Source organism: Oratosquilla oratoria, chromosome 30, assembly GCF_046742065.1.
Source record: "Oratosquilla oratoria isolate Oo_2021 chromosome 30, ASM4674206v1, whole genome shotgun sequence".
NCBI classification, from domain to species: Eukaryota; Metazoa; Arthropoda; class Malacostraca; order Stomatopoda; family Squillidae; genus Oratosquilla; species Oratosquilla oratoria.
In genome coordinates, this window is record NC_134806.1 from 36,278,232 (window position 1) to 36,293,231 (window position 15,000).

Below are 15,000 nucleotides of genomic sequence, written 5' to 3' on the forward strand. Positions count from 1 at the left end.
ATATATAATATACATATATATAAATGTATATATATATATATATATATATATATATATATATATATATATATATATAAAGATAATGTATGAGCGCTCCCCGACTTAGGGATAAGTCAATTAAAAATATTCATAAATCTAACATTTCTCTCTTTATTAATCAACCCTGCACTTAGTATTGTAAAATGTGGCTTGGAAAGTACAGCCATACTTCGGTGATAATTACCTCTTGCACTTTGCTTTCTAATGTCCACATTTGTTTCTGATGTACTAATGTGATGCTTCTACCCGGAACAAGCACCACTAATTCTCACTAATAACGAAATAAAGATAAAAAGACAAATAAGATCAAATGGAACAAATGGAAATAAATGAATAAAATAAATGAATAGATAAATAGATATATGAGATAAAAAAATGAATAAATGAAAATAAATAAATAAGTAAAATAGATTAAGTGTATAAAAATGTAAATATATAAATGAATAAATAAATGCATTATTTACAGGATAATAATCTGTCCCACGGCGGTCAGATTTCCAGACTAAAACGTGTTAAAAATCTATTTACAGATAGATTTAATTGCATTTCTATGTTCATTACTTGAATATTCATAAGTCGGGGAACGCCTATAGTCGGGGTGAGAGAGGAGCTTAGAAAATGAATCAAAGTTAAAGGGAAGAGAGCGATTGGGTATAGCAAAGGATATTAAGGTATAGCATTACAACAATAACAACACACACACACACACTCCACCGCTTCGACGGTGCACTGGTGCCGTTCTCGACCTCTAATTCAGCAATCCGAGTTCGAGCCCTATCCAGAGGTGAACAAAATATCAGCATCGCTGCCCTGCGAGCCGGCACTCCAACTCTGATGGGTAATGGGTTAGAGTGTGTGTAAGTGTACAATCACATCATTACCCATAGATCGGGCCATATATGAGCTCTGAGCTCTCATTTGGGAGGGCAATAGCTGCCAATCACGAGTCTAAAACGTGATCCATGAATGGTGTATCACGAATGCATGCATGTATTCACGCACGCATGTACTCAGGTACGCACACGGCACACACATGCGCAAACACACACACACACACACACACACACACACACACACACACACACACACACACACACACACACACACACACACACACACACACACACACACACATACACACACACACACGCACACGCACGCACGCACGAAAGCACGCACACACGCTCACACAAAAACATACAAATACAATGAAAGAGTGAACGAGTGTGTGTATGTATGCGTGTGTGTGTGTGTGTATGCGTGTGTGTGTGTGTGTATGTGTGTGTGTGTGTGTGCGTGTGTGTGTGTGTGTGTGTGTGTGTGTGTGTGTGTGTGTGTGTGTGTGTGTGTGTGTGTGTGTGTGTGTGTGTGTGTGTGTGTGTGTGTGTGTGTGTGTGTGTGTGTGTGTGTGTGTGCGTGTGTGTGCGTGCGTGTGTGTGTGTGTGTGTGTGTGTGTGTGTGTGTATGTGTGTGTGTGTGTGTGTGTGTGCGCCAGACAGAGAGAGAGAGAGTGAGAGAGAGTAAGAAATAAAGAGAGAAAGAGAGACAGAGTGCGCGCGAGAGAGAAAAAGAGAGAAAACAAGTGCGTCTTTGTCTAAATATGCGTGTTTGGGAATTCTCTTGTGTATACTTGCGTATATGCACGCATGTGTGTATGTATGTATGTATGTATGTATGTATGTATGTATGTATGTATGTATGTATTATGTATGTACGTATTTATGTATGTATGTAAGTATGTATGTATGTGTACATTAGCACAGCGTAATGTAATAGCACATTGGTAAAATGAAACTTGTTAACCCACTGTCGGAGAAAAGAAATCAGAAATACTAATTATCTGTATATTTCGACCACTGACTGTGGTCCTCTTCAGCAGAATGATACAAAGGAATAGAGTTAACAAGTATAAATATGGACAGGGAGAGAACAATTAGGAGACGCGGACAAGAGGACTCAGGTTACTTGGGGTTGGTATGTGGGAATCTGTCCTGCTGCTTTCATGATTAATTTGTTTGCTGCCATCCATGTGATCCAGTCTGGTGACCATTGACCTTTCGATAAATTAAAATTGGGTAGGTGTTTAATGAGAGAGGATTCAATAATTTTTCTTCGAAAACTACACTGGGATTTATAAAAAAGCAGGAGGACAGATTCCCACATACCAACCCACATACCAACCCCAAGTAACCTGAGTCCTCTTGTCCGCGTCTCCTAATTGTTCTCTCCCTGTCCATATTTATACTTGTTAACTCTATTCCTTTGTATCATTCTGCTGAAGAGGACCACAGTCAGTGGTCGAAATATACAGATAATTAGTATTTCTGATTTCTTTTTTCCGACAGTGGGTTAACAAGTTTCGTATGTGTACATATATATGTATCAGTAAGTTTCCATAACGTGTAGCGTATTTGGTGAACGTTTATTTGTTTATCTATTTATCAAAAAATTTATGTATGTATCTTTTTATTTAGCTTTCTTATATTTGCCTTTTAATGCATTAATTTACATTTATATTCATTTGTTTGTGTATCAATTTATTTGTTAAATTTCTATTTAGTGTTATTTTATTTATCTATTTATCTATTAATTTATTTATCTGTTCATTTCATTATTTATCTATTTTTTCATTGATTTATTACGTTTTTGGTTAATTTTTCTATCTATTCATTTATCAATCTATTTTGTTATCTATTTACTTATTTATTTTACTAATTGATTTTACTTCCATGCCAATTTTTTTTATTTTTCTGATTTTTTTATGTTAAAATTTCTTTTCATCGTCCAAGATTACTGCAGAAGTGAAATTATCATTGTAACGCTGCCATATGACAACACCTCAAAATCATTTATCTAGTCTCCAGTTATCACCACAAATTTGTGATAATAGTAAGATGCATCATTATGTCATTTCACCTATGCAGACTACTGTACATGACTTTTGTAATCAGTGATGTGATGTCACAACGCGGAAGATTTTTTTCGTGTTGTGATGTTATCAATGATGTAGAAAAATTCCTCTTGAACATTTATATAGATTGTATACTTGTATGTATGTGTGTGTGTGAGAGTGTGCGCTTGTGTGTGTGTGCGTATTGGTGGTGATAGAAATAATATGTCATGGTGTGGAAGTGTTTTGTGATGTTATCGTATATGTAGAAAATTACACTTGCGAACTTGTGTAGACTATATACATGTATGTATGCGTGCATATGTGCGAGTTTGTGTGTGTGTTTGCATGTGTGTGTTAGTGAAAAGGAGAATAGAGCGTTGGGTATGAAAAATGTGTCATATTTTGTTTTGTTTTTTCGTCACCAGGGAGAAACTCCAAGTGAACACTGGTCTTAAAAAAAATGAAAAATAAAATAAATAAATAAATAAATAAATCATATCCCCCCTAGCTCTTCACATCAGCCTTGATAAATACGTCTTCATACGTTTGTGTGTTATGTGTATGTGTATATATGTATATATATATATATATATATATATATATATATATATGTGTGTGTGTGTGTGTGTGTGTGTGTGTGTGTGTGTGTGTGTATGTATGTGTGTGTGTGTGTGTGTGTGTGTTTGTGTGTGTATGTGTGTGCGTGTGCGCACGCGTAGGTGCATGGGTGGGTGAGTGAATATGTCATTTAAAACGTATTCATATATGTACATGTACATATATATTCTATATATTCACTCTGATTTTAAATGATGTTCATCTAGAGGTTTTACATTCATATCTTCATATCTGATCAATCACTTTCAATTTTATTCAGTTGAGTCTTTCCATTTTATCCAGTGTCCATTGTAAAGCATGTCCTATTTCTGCACGGCACATTTTTTTGTAGAGACCATTTAGTGTCACGTTTTGTGCTTTGTACAGTTTTTCAAACCTTGTACTATTTTTTGTAGTGTGTTTATTAAGTGTTTTTTGCTTATGTACATAATGTTTGCTTTCGCTTTCCTTCTCGTATGGCATGGACGTTTTCATGTTCCTGTTTTTGATATTGATGTTGGGGATGATGCTGGTTATGCGGTGACCGTGCTTGGAGTAGATCGTCGTTCCAACACGCCAATCAGCTGGCAAGCAAGGGTCTTCTGGTGTGCTGATTCCCACGGTAAGTTCATCATTAGATGTACACAAATTCAGTTTATCTAGTTATACAGGGTTTTAGTATTAATACGTTAATATAGAATGATTTGCGAAGATCTGTAATAGTTTGTAAATGTATACATTGGTTTAAAATGGTTTACAATTGTAATGTATACCGACATAAGATCTTTTGGATTATAGCAATGTACACAGAGTGTTAGTATCAATACAAGGATTTATAATGGTTTATGAGAGATCAAAATGTATTACAACGGTTTGAGTTGTTTTACAATCATAAAGTATACCAACATAAAATCTTTTCGTCCATTACGATGCACACAGTCACACGAACTGTTGAACTGAATACACCAGGTTTTAGTGCTGATTCAAAGGTTTCATTGTCTTACGATAGCTCAGTCTGAAAAGGTTCATATTGTAAGGTATGCAGATATAAGACCTTTTGGTCCATAAAGATGTTGAATACAGAAAAACTACAGTAATCCTTCTCATATCCGAACCAATTGGGCCACAAGGTGTTCGGATTTCCGGAGTATTCAGATACGCGACGTAAAATTATTGCTTCCACCCCATTTAAATTTTCACTACGACACACCAGGACTAAAATATTTAATTCTCAAGAAATGAAAGTAGTACACAAAACATAAATCATGTTCGGATAATGGCGTTCACTTGGAAGTTCGAATATGGGAGCAATGAATTTAGTAAAAATATAAATAATCACCCAATCAATCAAATAAAACAACACAATGATACGTCATATTCTTCCGTAAAACTACACAATACAATAGCAGGAAATCTTCATTAGGGTCAATAGATCTTTAGATTCACATATGTATCAACTTTAGTTAAGTTTGACCTTTTTCCAAATCAAAGGGAAAAAATCTGAAACATTATTATGTAAAGAACACACACACACACACACACACACACACACACACACACACACACACACACACACACACACACACACACACACACACACACACACACACACACACACACACACACACACACACACACACACACACACACACACACACACACACACACACACACACACACACACACACATACACACACAAAAACACACACACGTATGCACACACACACACACACACACACACACACACACACACACACACACACACACACACACACACACACACACACACACATACATGCATACACACATACACACACATGCGCGGACACAAACACACACACACACACACACACTAACACATACACAAACACAAACACAAACACACAAGCTCACACACACACACACACACACACACACACACACACACACACACACACACACACACACACACACACACACGCACGCACGCACGCACGCACGAGCGCACGCACAAGCGCACACCTGAATACTCAGCTACCACTTATCTAACACTATTTATAATAACATGTCTTTATTTTCTAATTAGGGTAACAGTCTCATAACCCCATCCTTCCACAAATAATCGTAACTATATTCATACAAGCTTCTGTGTGTATATGATTATTACCCATACGGTATACTCGTATAAAAGTAAATTTCCATATTCATATTCAGGCATCACTTATCATCTGTGTTATAGGTTGTTGACATTTCTTGACAATACATTATTCATACCTTCAATACAAATGACATTTATGTAATAATTAATACAAAACTCATAGAATTATACCCTGAAATTTAGACACACAAATCCCCTAAGGATGCCTACGTTCCAACATTATTATTATTATCTTTTTTTGTAATTCAGGGAGCGTGCCATAGATGGCGTGTTTTGAAACGCCATAGTAACGCAGCCTCTGCGCCAGGGACTGTTTAGCCCTGGGCGAGTGAGAGAGAGAGACCTGTGAAAAGGCCAGTCCCTTTCAGGCTGTGTAACTTTCATCATTGCTGGCTTTTGATGACTTGCTGTTTTGTAGCCGTGGGCCATTTCTTCCAAAAGGACGTTTCTATCTATAGTCCGTTTGCAGTAATCTAACATTGAATTTTCTCATGTTACTTTATGATAATGATTTTGGTTATGAATTTTGGTAACCATTGTTGTCCCATTATGGGTATGATAACTGTCGTTAGGGGTTTGATTATGGGTTTAACAACTATTGGTAACCAAGTATCTGTATAATGATAACCAATCAAATTTGACTTAGTGCAGTGGAAACAATCTGACGAATCTCTATAACTATTGTATAAACATCAAGAATACAAAACACAGTAATTAAATGAAATATCAAAATAATTCATACCGAAGCGTTTACAGTTTCAAACAATAATAAGTCAATATTTCACTACAATATTAATCATAATTAGACCCACACGCTGCTAGATGTATGATATCACATAAATGGTCATGTCTGCGGAATTCACATGGGTGGGTTGCCTAGTAGTACATAAATACATTATCTTTTCATAGAAATTATTTTCTTAAGTAATTATCTTTTCATGTAAATTATTTTTTTAAGTAAAGAAATAACGCTTACTAAACCTACCAAATGCTTGAACGTTAACCTGTATATATTAGAATAACATAGGACATAGTGACCCACATATTACCAGTAATTTCTAAGAAAAGAAATATTATTTATATTAGTTATATTAGCTGCAATTCTGCCCAATATTCAGAACCCTTTAGAATCTCAATGGAAAACGTAACAAATTGACTATGGATTTTTTGAGCACTTGTTTGTGTATATTGACCTAAAAGAACAGGATGACATGGTTAAAAATAACCATTTCTAATTCTAGTAGAATATCATTTATCTTAGAAATAGATATGTTATTCAATAAATAACATACTTTGACATTACTTGAATACCGTACGAATGTGTGTGCATTTATTTGTTTGTGTACACATTTTACCAAAAACTTGTCCTGCTACAAAATATGGGAAGAATTCATCAATTTCATACAACACCCTTCATTTTGTATTGGTGTTTACCTGTGTTTCAGTAGAAGACAGTATCACACAGCCGAGTGAAGTGTTAAGGCAACAAACGAGAATGTGTCATATATCCAATACTTTATGTATTGCTGTTTTTAGCCTCCTGTGTACTACCCAAATGCTGGTTTTAATCGCTAAGCATCCACTAACTACTACTAATTTTTGTCTTGTGGCCCCAATTGTAATACTCTGTGACCCATTAATGGCCTGTGAACTACTACTTAAGGACTAGTGGACCAAATCATGTATGATTTTGAGTCTTTAACAAAGAAAAGATACTTCCAGAGTTGAACGAAAAAAAGTCTTATTTTTTCATACACTTGTGTATGTAGCTGGTCCGGAATTTATTTTTTCCCTCCGGATCTTCCGGGATAATCCCCGGTCTGACCCCTCTCTTCCCTCCCCTCCATTTTCCTCCCTTCCCCTCCCCTCCTTTCCCCTCTTCTCCCCTCCCCTCCCTTCCTCTCCCTTCCCTTCCCTTCTCCTCTCCATACCCTCATTTTTTCAACTCCACATTTATCTTTTCTTTACTCTGAGCTTCCTCTTCTCTTCCTCATACTTATTCACTATCTACCTTAATCCTTTCGAACGAGAGCTCGTTCCTATTTCTAGTCCTTATACCGCCTGGTGATTTAATTCACTTAGGGGAATATTTGCTCTCAGAGGATTTGATCTCCTTTGTTCCTCCGTTTTCTATAACTCCTCTACTTTCTGGTCTTACTGTTGAGGTTTAGTCCAGCGGTAGTCACAGTTAAGAGTAATAAGAATCGGATCTTCGAGGAGTAGAGTGAGAAAGAAACCAATGTGCAACATCATGAGACATCTATTGCTTTAGTCTATTTGGGCATAGTGGTTTATACAATTATTTATCTATCTATTTATTTATTTATTTTGCTTTGGTCAATGTAAGAAAACCATATTAACTAGCAGCTGCTAACGTCTGGGATTGCACAATCGGCCCTTGTTATGATGAACTTTGATTTCAAAGATTTCGGATTTAAAGAACACCTTGGTGACTCAGTGCGTGTTAATTTCATATTTTACGGATCGCGGGTTCGAATCCCACACTGCTCTCCGGTTCCCAACAGTGACTGTTGAACCTACTTCAACAGTCCTTAAAACATATGTATAGTGCAAAGGTGACGCCTTCGGCCGCAGGTACTCAGCGCCTCCAGGCATAGTCTTCCCGCCACTTTATACTCTAAATGACTTATATATATATATATATGTATATATATATATATATATATATATATACATATATATATATATATATACACATATTTATATGTATATATATATATATATATACATGTGTATATACATACATATGTATATATATATATATACATATATATATATATATATATATATATATATATATATATATATGTATGTATATGCAGCGGACTCATATATGTAGTCCCTGTGTAGCTTTGTTCCGTGGGTGTGTTACTAAAGCCCATAGGCTATTTACTGCATAAAAATAGTGTTTTTAGTCATATAATTAGTCTCTTCAGAAAAAGAAAAATCCTTTGAAGTAAAACTCGTATTTTTTTTCCATTTTTATTCAGAGTACGTTTAAAGAACCCGTCACGATGCTTATGTGTTATGTATATATTTATATGTACACAAGGATGAATATATGAATGCATATATTCCTGTTTGTGTTAATGTATGAATATGTATATATATGAATATTTGAATGTGTATACTACTTTATTCAATTTATTGCTTTAGTGTAACTCTCAGAATTCAACTTCCCTTTCCCCTTCACAAAAATTCTTTGTACAGAAAAAGTAAATAAATTTTCGGTTTTTTTTTTCAACTTTCGGCCGTCAGCACCTGTCACCCGTTGTGCCTCCGCAGTCATTGGTCAGTTTATGTTATAAAAAGTAAAAGAAGAAAAAGGGTCTTGATTCATACACCTGGGCTTCCGTCCTCATGGTGAACACAGACGATGGTTTTTGGTTGTCGATGTTGTTTTGTACGTGATCTTTGTGTGTATTTAAACTCGGACGGTCTTGTCTGTGCCACTATATGGCTTTCATATTTCCGAGTAACTTTTTTAGTAACTAGATCAATTCTTTCACACAACTTTTCTTTTCTTCTTCTTCTTCTTCTTCTTCTTCTTCTTCTTCTTCTTCTTCTTCTTCTTCTTCTTCTTCTTCTTCTTCTTCTTCTTCTTCTTTTTCTTTTTCTTCTTCTTCTTCTTCTTCTTCTTCTTCTTCTTCTTCTTCTTCTTCTTCTTCTTCTTCTTTTTCTTCTTCTTCCTCACCTATTTCTCCTCCTCCTGGTCCTCCTCCTCATCATCATCATCATAATCCTCATTCATCTCTTTTCCTTCCTCCTCCTCTTCCTCCCCCACCTCCTTCTTCACCACAAGTCATGTACCTCGGTTCTCGCAATGTCAACAGAATGACCATGCCCCTCTATTCTTCGCAAAACAATCATCTCTCAGATTTCTTGTTCTGTCTCCTCAAGTGGGCAACCTGAAGTTCTTTCTTTACCTCCTCGGTCCGTTTTCGGTTGTCATGATCGTTTACGAATACGTCATGGAATCCAGCTCTGAACTCTCTGACGAGTCTTCAATTCAAGACATCTTTTTATTGAAGCTCCCTCTACTTTATTTTACTATACTCGTATCTTGATTTTTTAAATTTCAATTTATTTAGTTTAATCTAAATCAGTTCTATATCATTTCGTTTTCTGTCTTATTTGTTTATTCTATTTTTTTTTTTTTATTGATTTATTAATTTCTTGTTTCGGTAATTCGATTAAATGAAATGACAATTAATCTGGCCCACGATCGAAATGAGAGTATTCAGTATTTCGTCGACAATAACCAGCGCTTCTATCCTTCGAGATGATATTGCGTCCGAGAGTTAGAGTCATAGATCTGGTAAAAGAGAAATTTATGAAATGGAGTATTACAAAACATAGTAGAAGTTAAAAGTATTTTTACTTTTTTTTTCTAAGCTTCCAATCATATAAGAATACTGTATAGCTCCGGTCTGCAGTCATTATAATTAAGCGTACGAAATATACACTAAACCTCCTTCTTTTCACTAAAAGTCACGTTTGAAACTGAAAGGAGACAAATGTTGCTAAGGCTCATCATACAATATAGAAGAAGCCGTAGGGCTGATCAATATTCGGTCTATTCTCGGCAGCGGTACCAACGTCACCCGTCGGTCGAGATTTTTAGCTTCGTAGGCGCTTTTTGCCTGATTGTGTGAAATGTCACAAATGAGATTGTGAAACTTACACCAGTAGGTGCTTACCTGTAGCTAAAACCCTCACCTTTGCCTATTGTGTACGGATAGCTCAGCCGTTGGTGATCAACCCAGGGGTTTACATACTTATGAGGCATACGTTGAGAATTCCCAATATTTGGAAGAGGGAAAAAACAAGAGGCAAAAAGGAAATTGGTATGTTATAACACATCTATAAAACTTCACTATAAACCCACTATCGGAGAAATAATAGCGGAAAGTACAGGGAAACTGTATATTTCGACTACTATCTGTAGTCCTCTTCTGCTGAAGAGTACTACAGATAGTAGTCGAAATATACAGTTTCCCTGTACTTTCCGTTATTATTTCTCCGATAGTGGGTTTATAGTGAAGAGGCAAAAAATAAGAGAGAGATGGAAAATAAAAGGAAAAAGAATAGAAAAGAAGACAAATTATAAAGAATAAGACAGATAAGAATTAAAAAAAATAGTATAAAAAAAGAAAAATGAGATGAAGAAGGGCTACTAGTTAAGATTGATGAGTACAATTACATCTGTTTATCATTCCCCTCATATGTCTCTGTTTTGTTTATTTATTTTATATGTGTTTCTTCATCTACTATATCATACATCTTTATGATAATTACTCCCTCTCACTATCATCTACTCATTTTTTTTTTTTTTTTTTACATCTTTTCTTTTGTCTTCGCATTTCCTCATTAACAGGTTATATTAGCTAGGTTTATCGGTAATTTATTTATTTATCTATCTTTATTTATCTATTTATTTATTTATTTTTGTAGTTAATCATGAAAGAGATGCTGTTAGCTTGTATCACCGGAGCCTCTCTCAAATGCCTTCAAGGTAAATTTTATGTTCAGAAAGATAGTTTAGCCGTAGGGTCTCCATTAGGGGTCCAATTTGCTCAACCGTTCATGTCCTTTGTGGAGACAAAAGTTATGCAGCACTTAGCGGCTAAACCGCACTTATATTGTAGATATGTTAATGATGTTTTTGTTTGTGTGGATAATGTACATCTGCTGCAAAAGCTCAGATCTAACCTGCAAGCCATATCCGGACTACAATTCACGAGTGAATTAAATGATAACAGCATCCCTTACTTTGACGTTATGGCGGAAGCTAATTCTGATAGGTTCATTACTAATGTTTACTGCAAGCTCAACAATGCCGTTAAATGCGTGAATAGTGGCGGGCAATATCTGTTTGCTCTTCATACCACATGATCTACTCAGAACTTAAACACACCAAATGCTAGTATGCAATGGTTACTCGAATACTGATTTCAACAATGTAACCAAAGAGCTTGCAAGAGCGCAGTGTTGCTGGCCTGACATCGGATCAAGCAAATGTCGTCTCAGTATTCTACCGAAACATGTTTTGGAGCTCTTACCGTAAAGATAAAGCGTATCAAAAAGATTATCAATAAAAGTTGTAAGCCTGTGGGTAAGTTAGATAAATTAAGAGTGGTCGTATTTTACGATAACCCTCGTTCTTTTTCCTATATAATGAAGAACAATCTATCCGGCACCTGAGGGTTTTTGTCAAAAATCAATGTAATCTATTAATACCATTGTACCTATGGGGACTGCGCACCCTTTAGATTTATGTATATTGGTCATACGACAGGTCATCTCAGTAGGAGTTTGTATTTACATTTGCAACAGGGAGCAATCAAACCTCACTATTTACAATACCATCAGGCCGAGCTGGATAGAGAGGCTGTTATAACACCAGGATACTCACACAGTGGAGCAAAATTAAGGTTTTAAAAATGTTAGAAGCTGTCTATATATGGGAACGAGTTCCAGTCATCATTATTCATTAGGAGAAGCGCTCCCCAACCTCAACCCCCTCCTCCTCCCTGCTCCTCTCCCTCTTCCCCTCTTCATCAGCATGACGTCCCAACTTTAAGACGATCTCAGTGGATCAGGTCTCCTAGGTCCCTGGCCACCCATGTTTCAAGTGTAAGATCGTCAACTTTGTATCGTATAACTGCGCAAGACTAATTATTTTTATAATTCTGAGGATGACTCCTTGTAGTCGAAATGTTAATTAAGAAATGGAAGACTTAGGACGACTTATCTTTCCCTATCCTTCTGAAGCAAAATTTAGTCAGACGATTGGTAACATTAGAAAAAATACAAGTGTAAGAATGTTGTTGTATTCAACTCAATAAACACACACACATACACACACACACACACACACACACACACACACACACACACCTTCACACACACACACACACACACACACACACACACACACACACACACACACACACACACACATACACACACACACACACACACACACACACACACACACACACACACACACATACACACACACACACATACACACACACACACACACACACACACACACACACACACACACACACACACACACACACACACACACACATATATATATATATATATATATATATATATATATATATATATATATATGTATGTATATATATATGTTTATCTATATGTATATATACGTATATGTATGTATATATATATATATATATATATATATATATACATACATACATACATATACCAAGGCTTTTTTCCCCTTACAAGGGGGGAAGCCAAAAAGAAAAAGGCATAAAATCATTCCCACCCATTCCATCCTTGAATACACTCCACACCCCTCCACCCTCCCTCTTATCTTAGCACCTCCTGAATGACGGGTCATCCCTGCACCTTGTCCACTGCCCTGGGTCAGAAGCAGTGTTGCAAGACACAGCACCTCCACAGCAAGGCCGCTTCATTGCATAAAATGAGAGGACGGGGAGAAATCCCTTCGGGCTGCGTCAAATTTTGCTCACACATACTACCTCACCCCCCATCCACCCGCCCATTCCACCTCATGCTATCACAACATCATCCATACACAACCACTCTCCATTCACGGAGTCCGTGTGTTTTTCCTTTTCCTCGTGGACTCTGCATATTTGTGATTCACGTGTGACTTGTGAAATTTGTGCATATATATATATGTATGTATATACATAATTCAACTTTTTCTCCTTCACTCATTATTGATTACCTCATACATCTGGTGACATAATCGGAAGCGTACTGGTCTCGTACTTACTTGGTTGTGAGTTCGAATCCCGCGTTCTTCTTCAATTCCAAGCAGTGAATGGCGAAGGCTTCGGCCGCAACTGCGAACCTCCTGGCTGCTCACCTTCTATTTTTTACATCTCTTTCATCCTACTCCTTGTTCACGTTCAAAAAGTTTCACACGTTCTGGGTCGGACTATTTCAGACCCTTCAGAATTATCTCAGGATTTCCTCTTCTGAGCTACTTGGAGTCGTCAACTTTCTTATCCCAGCCTAATCCAATAACTTTTCCGTTCAGCACCGTCAACCAGCTTCCGTGCTCATCGTACTTGATGTGATTGGGCCTCTTCGAGCGGGGCCCTTCGAGTGAGTCCCTTCAAATGGGGCCCTTCGATTCGGGTCCATTAGAATGGAACCCATCTGTTTGGGCCTCTTCGAGTAGAGCCCTTCAAGTTGGAACCTTTCAAAGAAGGTCCTTCGAAATGGGCCCATTCGAGTAGGCCCGTGAAGTTAAGGCCACTCGATTAGGCCCCTTCAAATCGGGCCCGGTGAGTTGGGCCTCTTCGAATTGGGCCGTTTGGGTAGGACCCCTTCAAATGGGGTCCCTCGTGTTGGGCCACTTCGAACGGGTTTCTTCAATTTGGGCTCTCTCAAATAGGCCCCTTCGAATGGGCCCCTCTGAGCGGGGCCCATGAAGCTGTGCCCCATCAAATGTGATTCGTATGAGCCTCTTCAAGTAGTGCCCTTCCAGTTAGCTCCTTCGATTTGGGTCCTTGGAATGGGACCTTTCGCGTGGGGCCCTTTGTGTGAACCCCTTAGAGTGGGGTCCTCCGGGTGGCCTATTTCGAGTGGGGCCCTTGAGGTGAGCCCAGTCAGTGACTCTTTTAATCGGGTTATTTCAGAACCCATTCAAGTTAGACCTTGTAGTGTACACTTCAGATGGACCTTTTCAGTGTCTCTTTAAGTGTATCCTGTCGTTGGGCTTTTCTAGGGGGGTCTTTCAGTGGCCCCTTTTAGTGGCCTTTTAAAGTGTCCTGTTGCTAGACCTTTCAATGGCCCCTTCGATGATGAGGGTCCCTCGAATATGCCTCTTTGAATGGGACCCATAGGTGGAATGGTTCGTAGGGAACTTTTTTTCTTTTTTTTTTCCGTAAAGGTAAGATTTACTCCAGGATTTCTGAATTACTTCAGATAAGAAACATCGTGTTAGAAAATCATCATAACATAGATAGTAATGACTGTTAACATAACCCAGTAATAAATGCAGAGCATACGTCTTTTATCTTTTATATTACAATGTCTTTTCACTGATTTATATAACTTCTGAATATTTTTTTTTTATAAAACCCGACCTCAGGCTTAATCATTTACATTTGAATAATATTACAAATGTAAATTTGATCTGCTATTCAGGCCTTGTCGTCATATATTCTTGATTAATAATAAAAGAAGAATGAAATACGTTTTACATTTCAATACTGTTACATTAGAAATGGTTAGTCGCCAGTCCACCTAACATTAGTTGGTTCATTTATTCCACAAAATAGGAAATATATG

At 37.1% G+C, this 15,000-nt stretch overlaps 1 protein-coding gene across 1 annotated transcript in view; it reads left to right on the forward strand.

The window, feature by feature from the left end:
- The window catches only part of LOC143041274 (peripheral plasma membrane protein CASK-like), a 566,674-nt gene that overhangs the window by 217,077 nt on the left and 334,597 nt on the right, over positions 1–15,000 (forward strand). The window contains exon 6 of the mRNA XM_076213105.1: positions 4,089–4,151. Coding sequence (XP_076069220.1) covers positions 4,089–4,151 — 63 coding nt within the window. The remainder of the gene's footprint in view (positions 1–4,088; positions 4,152–15,000) is intronic.